The sequence below is a fragment of the Panthera onca genome, chromosome B2, assembly GCF_046562875.1.
Source record: "Panthera onca isolate mPanOnc1 chromosome B2, mPanOnc1 haplotype 2, whole genome shotgun sequence".
In the NCBI taxonomy this organism is placed as follows: Eukaryota; Metazoa; Chordata; class Mammalia; order Carnivora; family Felidae; genus Panthera; species Panthera onca.
In genome coordinates, this window is record NC_138343.1 from 42,154,992 (window position 1) to 42,168,071 (window position 13,080).

The 13,080-nt window shown below is 38.0% G+C and overlaps 1 protein-coding gene across 1 annotated transcript in view; it reads left to right on the top strand.

The window, feature by feature from the left end:
- Nucleotides 1–13,080, top strand: part of CDC5L (cell division cycle 5 like) — a 51,639-nt gene that overhangs the window by 21,428 nt on the left and 17,131 nt on the right. The window contains exons 9-14 of the mRNA XM_081795745.1: nucleotides 1,148–1,296; nucleotides 3,330–3,492; nucleotides 5,734–5,898; nucleotides 8,651–8,731; nucleotides 9,021–9,263; nucleotides 12,282–12,479. Coding sequence (XP_081651871.1) covers nucleotides 1,148–1,296; nucleotides 3,330–3,492; nucleotides 5,734–5,898; nucleotides 8,651–8,731; nucleotides 9,021–9,263; nucleotides 12,282–12,479 — 999 coding nt within the window. The remainder of the gene's footprint in view (nucleotides 1–1,147; nucleotides 1,297–3,329; nucleotides 3,493–5,733; nucleotides 5,899–8,650; nucleotides 8,732–9,020; nucleotides 9,264–12,281; nucleotides 12,480–13,080) is intronic.

The window sequence follows — 13,080 nt, forward strand, 5'->3', positions numbered from 1 at the left end:
CTCTTGGTCAGGAATTCAGACCGGGCACAGGAAGAATGGCTTGTCTCTGCTCCATGATATCAAGGGTCTCAGCTAAGAAGACTCAGCACTGGGGGGTGTCTTGACACATAGGGACTTGAATCATCTTTCCATGACTGGTGGTTGATGCTGGCTGTGGGTTGGGTCCTCACCTGAGAATGGGGAATGCATCTGCATGTGGCCTCTCCAAAGCTTGCGCTTTCTTTCAGCCTGTGGCCTCAGGACAGTTAAACTTCTCTCATGGTGTCTCAAGGCTCCATTAGGGGTGTCGTAAAGAGTGTGGTAGGAAGCTGTATGTTTGCTCACCCTGCCTTGGAAGTCAAGCTGTGTCACTTTTCCTACGTTCTGTTAGTTACAGGTAATTCACAAGGCCACCTGGACTCAAAAGGAGGGGACATAGACCTCCACTTCATGATGGGAGGAGTATCAAGGTTGGATTCTAAGAAGAGCACATAAGATGAGAGATATGGCTGTCATTATCTTGGAAGATGTAGTCTTTCACAGGCCCGGAGTTGGGGATTGGGAGATTGTGGGTGCAGTGATAGTAGTAAGTGCTGCAGGGTTGTGGCAGAGGGACTAAAGACTTCAGAACATTGGCAGGCCTGCCTAAAGAGGACAAGGCTTCTGAAAGGAATTTGCCTTCATGAGTTTTCTCAGGAAGTGGATTGGACTGGCCAGTTGGAGGTATCTTAACTTCCCAGTAGAGGAAACTGAGAGTCAGAGGGGCTAGTGAACACTGGAGAGAGTTCGTGATAAAGCCAGACTAAAATCTGGGTATTCTCACATTTAGCCTAAGTTCACATTGGGAAATTTCCATTTTTAGTTCTTTATGATTGTAAAGAGATTTGGCACAGGTAATAGAAGCTTTTGAGTCATGATACTTTCATTTTAAAACATTTTTTGATATTTAAAACTTTATTCCAAAACTTCTGATCTGCTGTGTTAGGTTGACAGAGGAATGGAAGTATTGAATTCTGTCATGGCGAGTTCATTTTATCTGTTGGTGTTCATTAAGAAAATGTATAAGAATTCTGTCTCCTTTGAGGTTTATATAGTAGGACCAGAAGAGAGGATTCGGCTATTCTGGCTGAACTGTTAAAACACACTTCTTTACCTTCTTGTTTATCAGGAAGCTCAGAACCTCATGGCCCTGACCAATGTGGACACCCCATTGAAAGGTGGACTTAATACCCCTTTGCATGAGAGCGACTTCTCAGGTGTGACTCCACAGCGGCAGGTTGTACAGACTCCAAACACAGTTCTTTCTACCCCATTCAGGTATTGTAAATGAATACATCTTTATTGTTTTAGAAAAACTTCAAGGATTTGGACAACATGTTTGTTTTAGTAATGTTGACAGAGAATGGAAATAAGTATTTAACATGGCTTTTTGATTTCTTCTTACTCATGGTAGTAAATAACATAATAATACCCAGGAATTGGTTATTACTGTATGGAACTGTCTTCTTTTTTCAGAGTTTCTGATGCTATCACCTTTTTTCTGAATACATTTTATCTGATTTATTGACTTTAAATTTTTTTTTTTTTTAATTAAAAAAAAAGAATCTGAAACAGGCTCCAGGCTCTGAGCTGTCAGCACAAAGCCCAACATGCGGCTCGAATTCATGAACTGCAGGATTGTGACCTGAGCCGAAGTCGGACGCTTAACCAACTGAACCACCAGGCACCCCCATTTTATCCGATTTAAAAGAACAAATCAGTCCATTGTTTGTTTGATCATTAGTTGAATTTTATAAAAATTGTAGTCCTTTATCTGTGTTACTGTTGCTTTTCTCCCAACATTTTTTTTTTTTTTGAGAAAGAAAGTGAAAGAGATAGCAAGTGGGAGAGGGGCAGAGAGAGAGAGGGAGAGAGAATCTTAAGCAGGCTCCATGCTTTTTGTGGGGCTTGATCTCATGACTGAGATCATGACCTGAACTGAAAACAAGAGTCAGATGCTTAACCGATTAAGCCACCCAGATGCCCCATATCCCAACATTTTATTTTGAAAATTTCTAACATTCAGAGAGGTTAAAAGAATGGGAAAGCAAACATCCATATTTCACCATCTAGATTCTACAGTTGTTAACATTTTACCGTATTTGCTTTTCACATATCCATCCATCTGTCAATCCATCTAATTATTTGGTGCTTTTCAAAATAAGTTGCAGGTTTCAGTCCATTTCACTTCTAACACTTTCTTGTGCTTATCATTAACTAGAGTCCAGAGTTCAGTCTTTGTTTACGATTTTTTTTAAGTTACTGTTTTTTAAGAGGAATTTTTTAGATAGAAACCTTGTAGAAGCAGGTCATATTAAAATGAAATTTGAGCTTTTAAGTTTGGAAATCTTTTAGGTTCGTTTTTAATTTTCAGTGTTAGGATATATCCTCGTACTGATTATTTAGTATGGGAGTGTCTCAAACTGTTACAACTGTGCCTGACAGCAGGATCAAGAAGCATTGGCAGCCAGATCCTAATATACAACTTAACACTTTTGCAGGGCTTGTAAGAGAGCCTAATCCTTCTTTCCCTGTGTATGTCTTGTCTCTCAACTAGATTGTAAGCTCCTTGGGGGCAGGGACCATGTCTTTTGATAACACCTCATCTCACCTTTGGGAACATCTGCCTGGCAGATCACTTGTCTGGAACAGAGCTAAGGTATAGGAAGTAAGCACCCAACCAGCCAAACAAACAAAAACAGGCTTTGAACAACTAAGATATCAGTTGCAAAGTCTGTGGATTTTATTTATTGCTAAGAGAGTCTCAGCCCTCACTCAGAACTGTTCATATGTAGACATGTTAATTAAGTTTCCAAACAGAACGTAAAGGAGGAACCACTGAAGTGGATGCATACCTATGATAGTGGTGTTCTAGCCAGCAGCTACTGGTGGTGAGGGCAAATGATAAGATGAAGACACTATTGTGAACTTATAAACAATTTCCTAGGGGTCTTCGAGCATTATGGCTGCCCTCTGCCCATGGTATGTTCTTAGCCACCCCACAATGCATCAAGAAAGGTTGAAATAATGTTTGGTGGGCCTAGTTTAGCAAGGCAAGAAAATGTCAAATGTAATAACTTTACTTGAAGTCATTAAAATAAAAATACTGTGTGTAAATACTAAGCTAGTTGAACTAAACCTGTACTCCAACGTAGAGATCTCACTTAAAACCAGGTAGGAAGACAGATATTCTGCAATCTTAGTTTCTTTCTTTTATGCTTTCTTTGTAAAATAATTTATGTGAAAAATATTTGGAAGCACAATCCAGATAAAATTGGCACTTTTATTAATTGGAATTTCTGTCTTTCTAGGACTCCTTCTCATGGATCTGAAGGGTTGACTCCCCGCAGTGGGACAACTCCCAAACCAGTTATTAACTCCACCCCGGGTAGAACTCCTCTTCGAGACAAATTAAACATTAATCCCGAGGATGGAATGGCAGACTACAGTGATCCCTCTTATGTGAAGCAGATGGTACATGTCAAATCCCTTTAATACTCTTTTTTTTTTTTAAACTCTTCTATCTCATGGACGTTGTATTAAAATATTTTCCCTTGTTGGTGCATATTACATATACTTTAAGATAACTGTACACCTATGGATTCCAGAAAAGGAAAATGATTTATAGAACTTGAGAAGGGGAACCTTTTGGTCTCCTAAGCCTACTTACTCTTTTTTTTTTTTTTTTTTATTTAAAACATTTAAAAAAAATATTTCTTTTTGACAGAGAGAGCGAGTATGTGAGTAAGGGAGGGGCAGAGAGAGAGGGAGATACCGAATCCAAAGTAGGCTCCGGGCTCTGAGCTATCAGCACAGAGCCTGACGCGGGGCTCGAACCCACGAACCATAAGATCATGACCTGAGCTGAAGTCGGACGCTCAACTGACTGGGCCACTCAGGTGCCCCTAAGCTGACTAATTTTTAATGTGTTTGTGAATACTGATTGTGCTGATAGTAGTTCTCCTTGTATGTCATATGATTTTATTTTTTATCATTTACTAATTAATGGTTTACTTTCTTGAATGGCACTCTTTTTTTTCTTTAACTTCTGTAAAACAAATTTTGAGTTTGGAATGCCTTATAAATTAGATTTTGAGCCTTGATTCTTGTTTGCTCTAGACTTTTAGAAGAGCTATCTAGATCTCAAAGCCAAATTAAGTTGATGTTTATTGCTTATCTTAGTGAAGTTTTCTTTTGTATATTTTGCAAGCTGATATAGACAGCTAATCATAAAAGCCACAGTTTTGTTTCTGCCCACGTTATTGCTTTTCTTACGTCACTCTTGGGTCTTATATGATGCCACAGAAAAGCATTGTGAGATTTTTTTTTTTTTTTAATGAGTTCCAGTGATACCTGTTTTTAGTTTACAAATTCTAACCTAGTGTATAGATTTGGTTATTTTAGAATTTTTTATTAAAAAAAGTGTTTTTTTTACTGTTTATTTTTGAGAGAGAGAGAGAGAGAGGGAGACACAGAATCCAGAGTAAGCTCCAGGCTCTGAGCTGTCTGCACAGAGCCTGACGCCGGCTTGAACTCAGGAACCATGAGATCATGACCTGAGCTGAAGTTGGACGCTTAACTGACTGAGCCACCCAGGCATCCCGAGTTTAGAATTTTTTTAATGCCCACCTTGATATCAAGTAATGTCAACTGTGAATGGCTACATAATAGCTAAACAAATGAATTTAATGTGTGCAGAGCGCTGATTTGGAGACTTCAGAGGATCTAAAGTTGAGTAAAGGTGTCCTTTGTCTTAAGGAAGTTTATACTCTGGAGAGATTGACAGTGCTAAACCAAGTCCCCAAATAATTGTAATGTAAGAACAAAATAAGCTTTCTGTGTAAGACCAACATGCTTGGGGGGGCCGAAGACAGAAATAATCACATTTGTTGGGTGGGTACTAGGAAAACCTTCGTTGAGGTATGCTCAGAAGGAGAGGTGGGGGCTGTCTCAGATAGAGGCCACAAAATGAGTAAGCATGGAGTGTATTTTGGACATAGCAGGTCATCTGGTTGGGCCTCACACCTACCATACGTGTAATGGAGCTATGGGGAATAAAAGGTAAGCCAAGGATGTACTGGGGAAAACTTTGGGTACCAGGCAGTTTCTTTTGGGAAGTGTGGACTGTTTTCTTTGGTCATCATATGATCTAGTCATTTCTTCCTTTCTTTTTCTTTTTTTAATTAATTAATTTGTTTTTAAGTAAATTTTACCCTCAATGTGGGGTTTGAACTCAAAACCCCAAGATCGGGCATCGCATGCTCTATTGACTGAGCCAACCAGGCCCCCCATGATTTGGTAATTTCTATTAAAAATAAACACACACAAAAACTCAGGCATCTTTTCAGATTAGATTTTATTAGTCCAAGAACAAATTGACTTTTGAATTTGTTCTTTCATTTGCTATTAAATTTCACGGTCAGAAATGTATTCCTTAAATGGAAATTCTAAAAGATTTTTTTTTGCCCTGCAGAGATAATTCCCAAACCTTCTATTAGAATATCTGAGAGTAACTTTACGGATCACAAATCAGAGTTTTTGATCTTAATTTAGAGAAGAAACTGAGATAGAAATCAAACAAACTTGTCTCAGCTCTGAAATTAGGGATCATTTTTCTAGAATTAAAATTAGGCTAATTATTTTTTAGAAACTCTTAAGAATGGAGGTTGAATACTTAAGATGTATGAATTGAGAAGATCAATTTTTTTTCTACAGGAAAGAGAATCTCGTGAGCATCTCCGTTTAGGATTGTTGGGCCTCCCTGCCCCTAAGAATGACTTTGAGATTGTTCTGCCAGAAAATGCTGAGAAGGAGCTGGAAGACCGTGAAATAGATGATACTTACATTGAAGATGCTGCTGATGTGGATGCACGAAAGCAGGTGGGTAATTGTGCTAGAAAAGAAGTGTGAAGTCGCTGACCATGTCAGTAGGCTGAAAGAATGAAGAATGGTCATTAAATGTGTCCATATTTAAAAGTTTTTTCAATATCTGAAAAAAGAAATTACCCTAAGTTGCTTAACATAGTTAATAATATGTACTCATGTAATTAATAATATACAAGAATATCTTGATAGGCAGTCTTAAAACGTATGTATGTATATGTGTATGTACATAATTTAAATACCTCCTGTCAAATTTATTATGCTTCTTTAAAATACACATAAATGTTCTTGTAGACATTGCTTTTCACTCTAGCCAAGAAAAGGTGTTATTGATCAGTCTTAAAAACAAGTGCATGTTGAGTGCACAGAGCCCAAATTAGGATTCAGTCTCATGAACTGTGAGATCGTGACCTGAGCCAAAATCAGGAGTCGGATGCTTAACTGACTGAGCTACCCATGCACCCCTAGGATAATTTTAGAAATGGAATTTCATGGGACTCGAGTGTGAATAGCATCAATGTAAATGTATTTCAGAGAGAAGTCACATGAATGTGCTTTTTATTTATTTATTTTTTAATTTTTTTTAATGTTTATTTTTGAGACAGAGAGAGCATGAACAGGGGAGGGGCAGAGAGAGAGGGAGACACAGAATCGGAAGCAGGCTCCAGGCTCTGAGCTGTCCGCACAGAGCCCGACGCGGGGCTTGAACTCACGGACCATGAGATTATGACCTGAGCTGAAGTCGGACGCTTAACCGACTGAGCCACCCAGGTGCCCCTGAATGTGCTTTTTAGTTGGTAGTACAAGATAATACTTTATTTTTTAAGTTAATTTATTTTGAGACAGAGAGAGAGAGGGGGAGAGAGAACCTCAAAGCAAGCTCCGCACTGTGAGCACAGAGCCCAGTGCAGGGCTTGAACTCATGAACCATGAGATCATGACCTGAAGTGAAATCAAGAGTTGGATACTTAACACACTGAACCACCCACGTGCCCCCAGGATATTACTTTTTATGTTTAGTTTTCTTAGTTACTTTGCCCTACATTTACTCTCAGAAATGCCTTGAAATTCTAATATGTTAACTTATATTATTCGTGATTTAAGAATCAGGAAACAACACATTGGCTAGTTTTTTAAATTAAAAATCAGTAGCTTTTGAGGTGGAAGTGAGGGTTGTGTTGCAGGAGGAACAAATAAGAGTCCCCTCTAAGTTTAGGATTCCAATTGATTATTTAAATTTTTAAATTTTATTTTAATTCCAATTTAGTTGATATACAATGTGATGTTAGTTTCAGGTGTACAGTATAGTGTTTCAACAATTCCATACCTCACCCAGTGCTCATCACGACTAGTACATTCTTTAATCCCCATCACCTATTTCACCCATCCCCCCCACCCACCTCCTCTGTGGTAACCATCAGTTCTCTATAGTTAACAGTCTGTTTCTTGGTTTGTCTCTTTTTTTTTCTTTCTTTTGCTGGTTTGTTTTGTTTCTTACATTCTACATATGAGTGAAATTTTATGGTATTTGTCTTTCTCTGACTATTTCACTTAGCATTGCACTCTCTAGCTCCGTCCATGTTGTTGCAAATGGCAAGATTTCATTCCTTTTCATGGCGGAGTAATATTCCGTGTGTGTGTGTGTGTGTGTGTGTGTGTGTGTGTGTGTGTATGTATGTATGTATTACATCTTCGTTATCTTTATAGGTATATACATATACGCACACATACACACCACAACTTCTTTATCCATTCATCAATCCATTGACACTTGGGCTGCTTCTGTAGTTTGGCTCCTGTAAATCATGTTGCTCTAAACATAAAGGTGCATGTCCCTTTGAATTAGTGTTTTTGTATTTTTTGGGTAAATGCCCCATAGTGTGATTCTGGATTGTAAGGTGGTTCTATTTTTAACTTTTTGAGGAACCTCCATACTGTTTTCCTCAGTGACTGTACCAGTTTGCATGCCCACCACCGGTGCTCAAGGGTTCCTTTTTCTTCACATCCTCGCCAATACTTGTTCTTTCTTGTGTTTTTGATTTTAGCCATTCTGACAGGTATGAAGTGATATCTCATTGTAGTTTTGATTTGTATTTCCCTGGTGATGAGAGATGTTGAGCATCTTTTCATGTGTCCATTAGCCATCTTGATGTCTTCTTGGAGAAGTGTCTGTTCATGTCTTTTGCCCACTTTGTAACTGAGTATTTGTTTTCTCGTGTTGGGTTGTATAAGTTCTTTATATATTTTGGATACTAACCTTTTCTTGGATATGTTGTATACAAATATCTTTTCTCATTCAACAGGTTGTCTTTTGTTGATTATTTTCTTCATTGTGCTTTTTATTTTGATGTAATTCCCATAGTTTATTTTCGCTTTTATTTCCCTTGCCTCTGGAGACGTATCTAGAAAAATGTTGCTACAGCTGGTGTCAGGGACATTCCTGCCTATGCTCTCTTCTAGGATTTTTATTAGAATTCCAAATTAAACAAGAAAAGAATGATTATCTGATGGATGGAGCCACATAAACTTGGAGAATGCTCTAGTAGCTGTTGGCAGTTCTTAGTTTGTATTGTAATGAGAGAATGAATAGACTGATTTCTGTTGCCTTTTATTACCTTTCTACAAACTTACACAGACTTCGACAGCTTTAACTCTTGAACATACATGTTCTTATACATGTTTTCAACTTTATTGAAATGTGGCAAATACCATATAGCTGTAATAATGGATATAAAAATAATTTTTTTAGGCTATACGAGAGGCAGAGCGTGTAAAGGAAATGAAGCGAATGCACAAAGCTGTCCAGAAAGATCTGCCAAGACCATCAGAAGTAAGTATTAGAGTTTCTGGCTTAGGAAGTTTTGAGTTTCTTCTTATGTGATTGATGCTTTTATATCATTCATAAAGTTTGTGAAACAAAATATTATATTCTTTCTGGAATATAGTAAAGCACTTCCCAGATATAATGTAAAATGTTTTGCTGGTACAAATAAGACCTTAGAAGGAAAGCAAAATTCTTTTGAAAATGTAAAACTACTATTTAATTCGTGCTAGAACAAGTAATAACATCAGCATTGGAGTGATAATGTTTGGTAATTGTACTTGTCTTAAAATTTTAGGTAAATGAAACTATTCTAAGACCCTTAAATGTAGAACCACCTCTAACAGATTTACAAAAAAGTGAAGAACTAATCAAAAAAGAAATGATCACAATGCTTCATTATGACCTTCTGCATCACCCTTATGAACCATCTGGAAATAAAAAAGGAAAAACTGTAGGATTTGGTACTAATAATTCAGAGCACATTGCCTATCTGGAACATAACCCTTATGAAAAGTTCTCCAAAGAAGAGCTGAAAAAGGTATCGTTGATTATAAAGTATTCATTAAATACTGTGTATCATGGACAAACACTGTCTTTTCTCATGCTGATATTTATAAACAAGTGAATTTCATGATTAGGAGATAAATGTTCATAGTAAGTGTTATGAAGAAGACATACTTAATCACCCCCCCCCCCCCCCCCCCCGCCCCTTTTCATTCAGTGACAGACCTTTTCCAGGTAAACACTGGCTTAGGTGGCAAGGTGTTTTGTTTCATGGGTGTATGCCTCATGGACAGTTGCTGCAAATTGCCATTTTCTGTGTTTAACTCTGCTACTTCTGAGTTGAATTGAATACCTTTAATACCTAAACCTCATTTATTTAGATTAATATGAAAAAGCAGGCATGCGTAAAAAACGTTTTTTTCACCTATTCGAAGAAAAGAAATACAGTGTACTGAATCTTTTTCCCTTAAATCATTTCCCACTATCCTTTTAGATAAGGAAATGCAGGAACATTTTCTTGTATAAAGTCTGTCCTGCCTCTTCCTCCGTATGCATTTGATTTTTCTGTTCTGACAGAGCAAACAGCTGTGATTGCAAATAGAAATCTGTTCCATGGTATGAGAAAATACAGTTGGTGTCATGGTTGGAAGCAGAGTGGTCATTAGCTTTAGTCTTATTTCTTTAGTCCTTAGCCCTGAAGGGCAGTTATAGACTTGTTGATTGGAATGGGTTATTGAATACTTGGGGAGAGAATCCCTACAATATATATATATTTTTTTCTGTCTTCTCTCCTGCTCTTTACCTGTATTTTTTTCTTGCTTTCTATTTTCCTTTTTGCAAAAGTAATACGTGTTTATTGAAGGATTTTTAGAAATTAGAGAAAGGAAGGACAGTTGGCCCCGATTTCTGAGTAACCTTGAATTACTCTTAGTAAGTATGATAGGAAACTGACATCTGTTGAATGCTTACGCTTGTGGCAGGCACATTTTACCATTGGACTGGGGTTGAGAATTACACTGTGAACTCCATACTTGAACAGTCTCCTCTTTTTAAAGTGAAAATAGGGGAAGATGGGATTTGAGAAATTTACTGTGTGTATGGAAACCTGAAATAAGGATCACATTGTTATGTAACAGAAGGTTCTGTGGGGAATCGATTCTAATAAAACTTTTAAAAATAATAGTTGTAGGTAGTGCTTTAGAATTATTGGAAACCATTACAAAGTAGTTTGAATTTTTTTTTTTTTTAAGTTTATTTTGAGAGAGAGGGTGAGTAGGGGAGGGGCAGAGAGGAGAGAAAGAGAGAGAGAATACCAAGCAGCCTCTGCTGTCAGTGTGCAGCCCTATGCAGGGCTCAAACCCATGAACCATGAGTGAGATCGTGACCTGAGCTGAAATCAAGAGTTGGGTGCTTAACTGACTGAGCCACCCATGGAGCCCTGGTTTTTTTTTTTTTAGTTTAAATATTCTTTCATATTTTATTGTATGTATTTATATTGTTCTCTGTTCCAAAATGAATTTGAAACAGCATTTACTTAGCGAGCAGATTCTTTATGGGCAGTTTAAAGATAAATTAGTAGGGCGCCTGGGTGGCTCAGTCGGTTGAGTGTCCGACTTCGGCTCAGGTCATGATTTTGCGTCTGTGAGTTCAAGCCCCGCGTCGGGCTCTGTGCTGACGGCTCAGAGCCTGGAGCCTGTTTCAGATTCTGTGTCTCCCTCTCTCTCTGCCCCTCTCTCTGCTCATGTTCTGTCTCTCTATCAAAAATAAGTAAACATAAAAAAATTTAAAGATAGTACTACTGTCTTCTAATAATCATAAGAGCTGAATTTGTAAATTTTTACTGTGTACAGTTTTGGAGTGAAATACCATTTCTGTTACTATGAAATGTTGGGTTTTCATTAAGTGTGTTAAAATTGGTTTGTTTTTGTTATTTTCTCAGAGATCTTGTTTAAAAGTATCCGTTCTTTATCTTCTATAGACATGATTTTCCGTTGTTTTACGTTTTTGTATTTGATTTTATTATATATTTTGGTCTGTGATGTACTGGAACGATCGAAAGCTTTCTTTAAGGCACAAAATGATAGTTGTCAGTTTTGAGCCAGGAAGCAAAGGGCTGGAAAAAGTTGATGTGGTATGCTTGTGGAGTCCTTGGGTCTCGAGTTGGGCCACACTCTGTGTGTATGTTTTATCATTTAATCCTGATAACAAACATGTCAGGTGGGTATTATCCTCACTTTACAGATGAGAAACGGGCTCAGAGATGTTAAGCAAGTTCAGACAGCTACTTAAATGGTAAAGGTAAAGGTATGATATGTACCCAGGCCTGTCCAACTTTATCTCTCCTCATTCTGTCATCTTAAACTCTCCTTAGTAAAGTAAAAGCTGGTGTGTGAGCCATTATTATTTGATCTGTGCCCCCATCTCATTCTTTGGCAATGTCAGGGGCATCTCTTCAGATGAGAAAAAAGGCATGTATCAGAAGCAATAAATGCCTGGTTCCCCTTCATAATCCTGTGAAGTCTGAAGTGTATGGAGGAATTGGTAGAGTGGAAGGAGCACACCCAAGCGAAGGTACCATTCGGCTTGGGGCATGATCCTGTCTTGCCTTTACTAGTGTGATGTGTTTTTCAAAAATTGCTTAATCTTTCTGAGCCTTAGTTTCATCATCTTTAATAAGAGAGTAATACCAGCTACTTTGTAACGTGTTAATGGTGTTTGGAGATAATGTAGATAAAATTTTTAAATTGAGTTCTTGGCATAGAGTAGATGTCCAAGAAATGGTAGCTACTGTTAATAATAGAGTGAAGGCAAAGATGTTTATTGGTGATATACGGAAGCTTGATTTTCAAAATCAGTCTGCGTCAACTTACTGGCTTCTTAATTCATTTTGTTTAGATATTGTTCCCCCCTTCCAAAACGAAAAACAAAAAAACAAGTCAACCACAACTCCTTGCCTTTACCCAAAGAAAGAGGAAAATTAGTTTTTTAAAGTTCTCTCTTGATAGCAAGTAATTCTGGTACCCAAGCTTACTGAAATTATTACTGTACACAGGCCCAGGATGTTTTGGTACAGGAGATGGAAGTGGTAAAACAAGGTATGAGCCACGGAGAACTCTCAAGTGAAGCTTATAACCAGGTGTGGGAAGAATGCTACAGTCAAGTTTTGTATCTTCCTGGGCAGAGCCGCTACACACGGGCCAACTTAGCTAGCAAAAAGGACAGAATCGAGTCACTTGAAAAGAGGCTTGAGGTTGGTATCCTTTTAAAATTCTAATTTAAATGTACCTTGATTGAGACAATGGACCAAGTAATAACCACTGGAGACAATTACAGAAAAAAAGACCTGAGGCACTTACTGGTTTTGCAATTCTTGCCTTTTTTTTTTTTTTAAAGTCTATTTCTTTTGTTTAGTGATGTCTACACTCAGTATGGGGCTCAAACTCACGACCCCGTGATCAACAGTTGTATTATGCTCTTCTGACTGAGCCAGCCGAGTGCCCCTTGCTTTTGCAGCTCTGGAGGGAAAACTGTACTAAAGTGTTTGGTCTTGTTTGGCTTTCATTGATTTTTCAGAATTGCTGGCCTTTATGATAAAGAATGGTGCCCTCCAGGTTGATCACAGGTCAAACAGGACCTTTTAAATGTGGGAGCAAGGAAGACAAGAAGTTAACACTGGTCACCCAGAACAATGTCCATCAATGCTAGAATAGCTTGTTTTCTGTAAAGAAGGATCTCAGTGGTGCCAAGGAGCTTTTTTTTCTGGAGCCAAAAGAGCACATTCATGTAACTTTGGTTCCTTTCTGTTCATTCTCTGATTCCTTTGGGTTTGTTAGAGAGAGAGCACCGAGCTG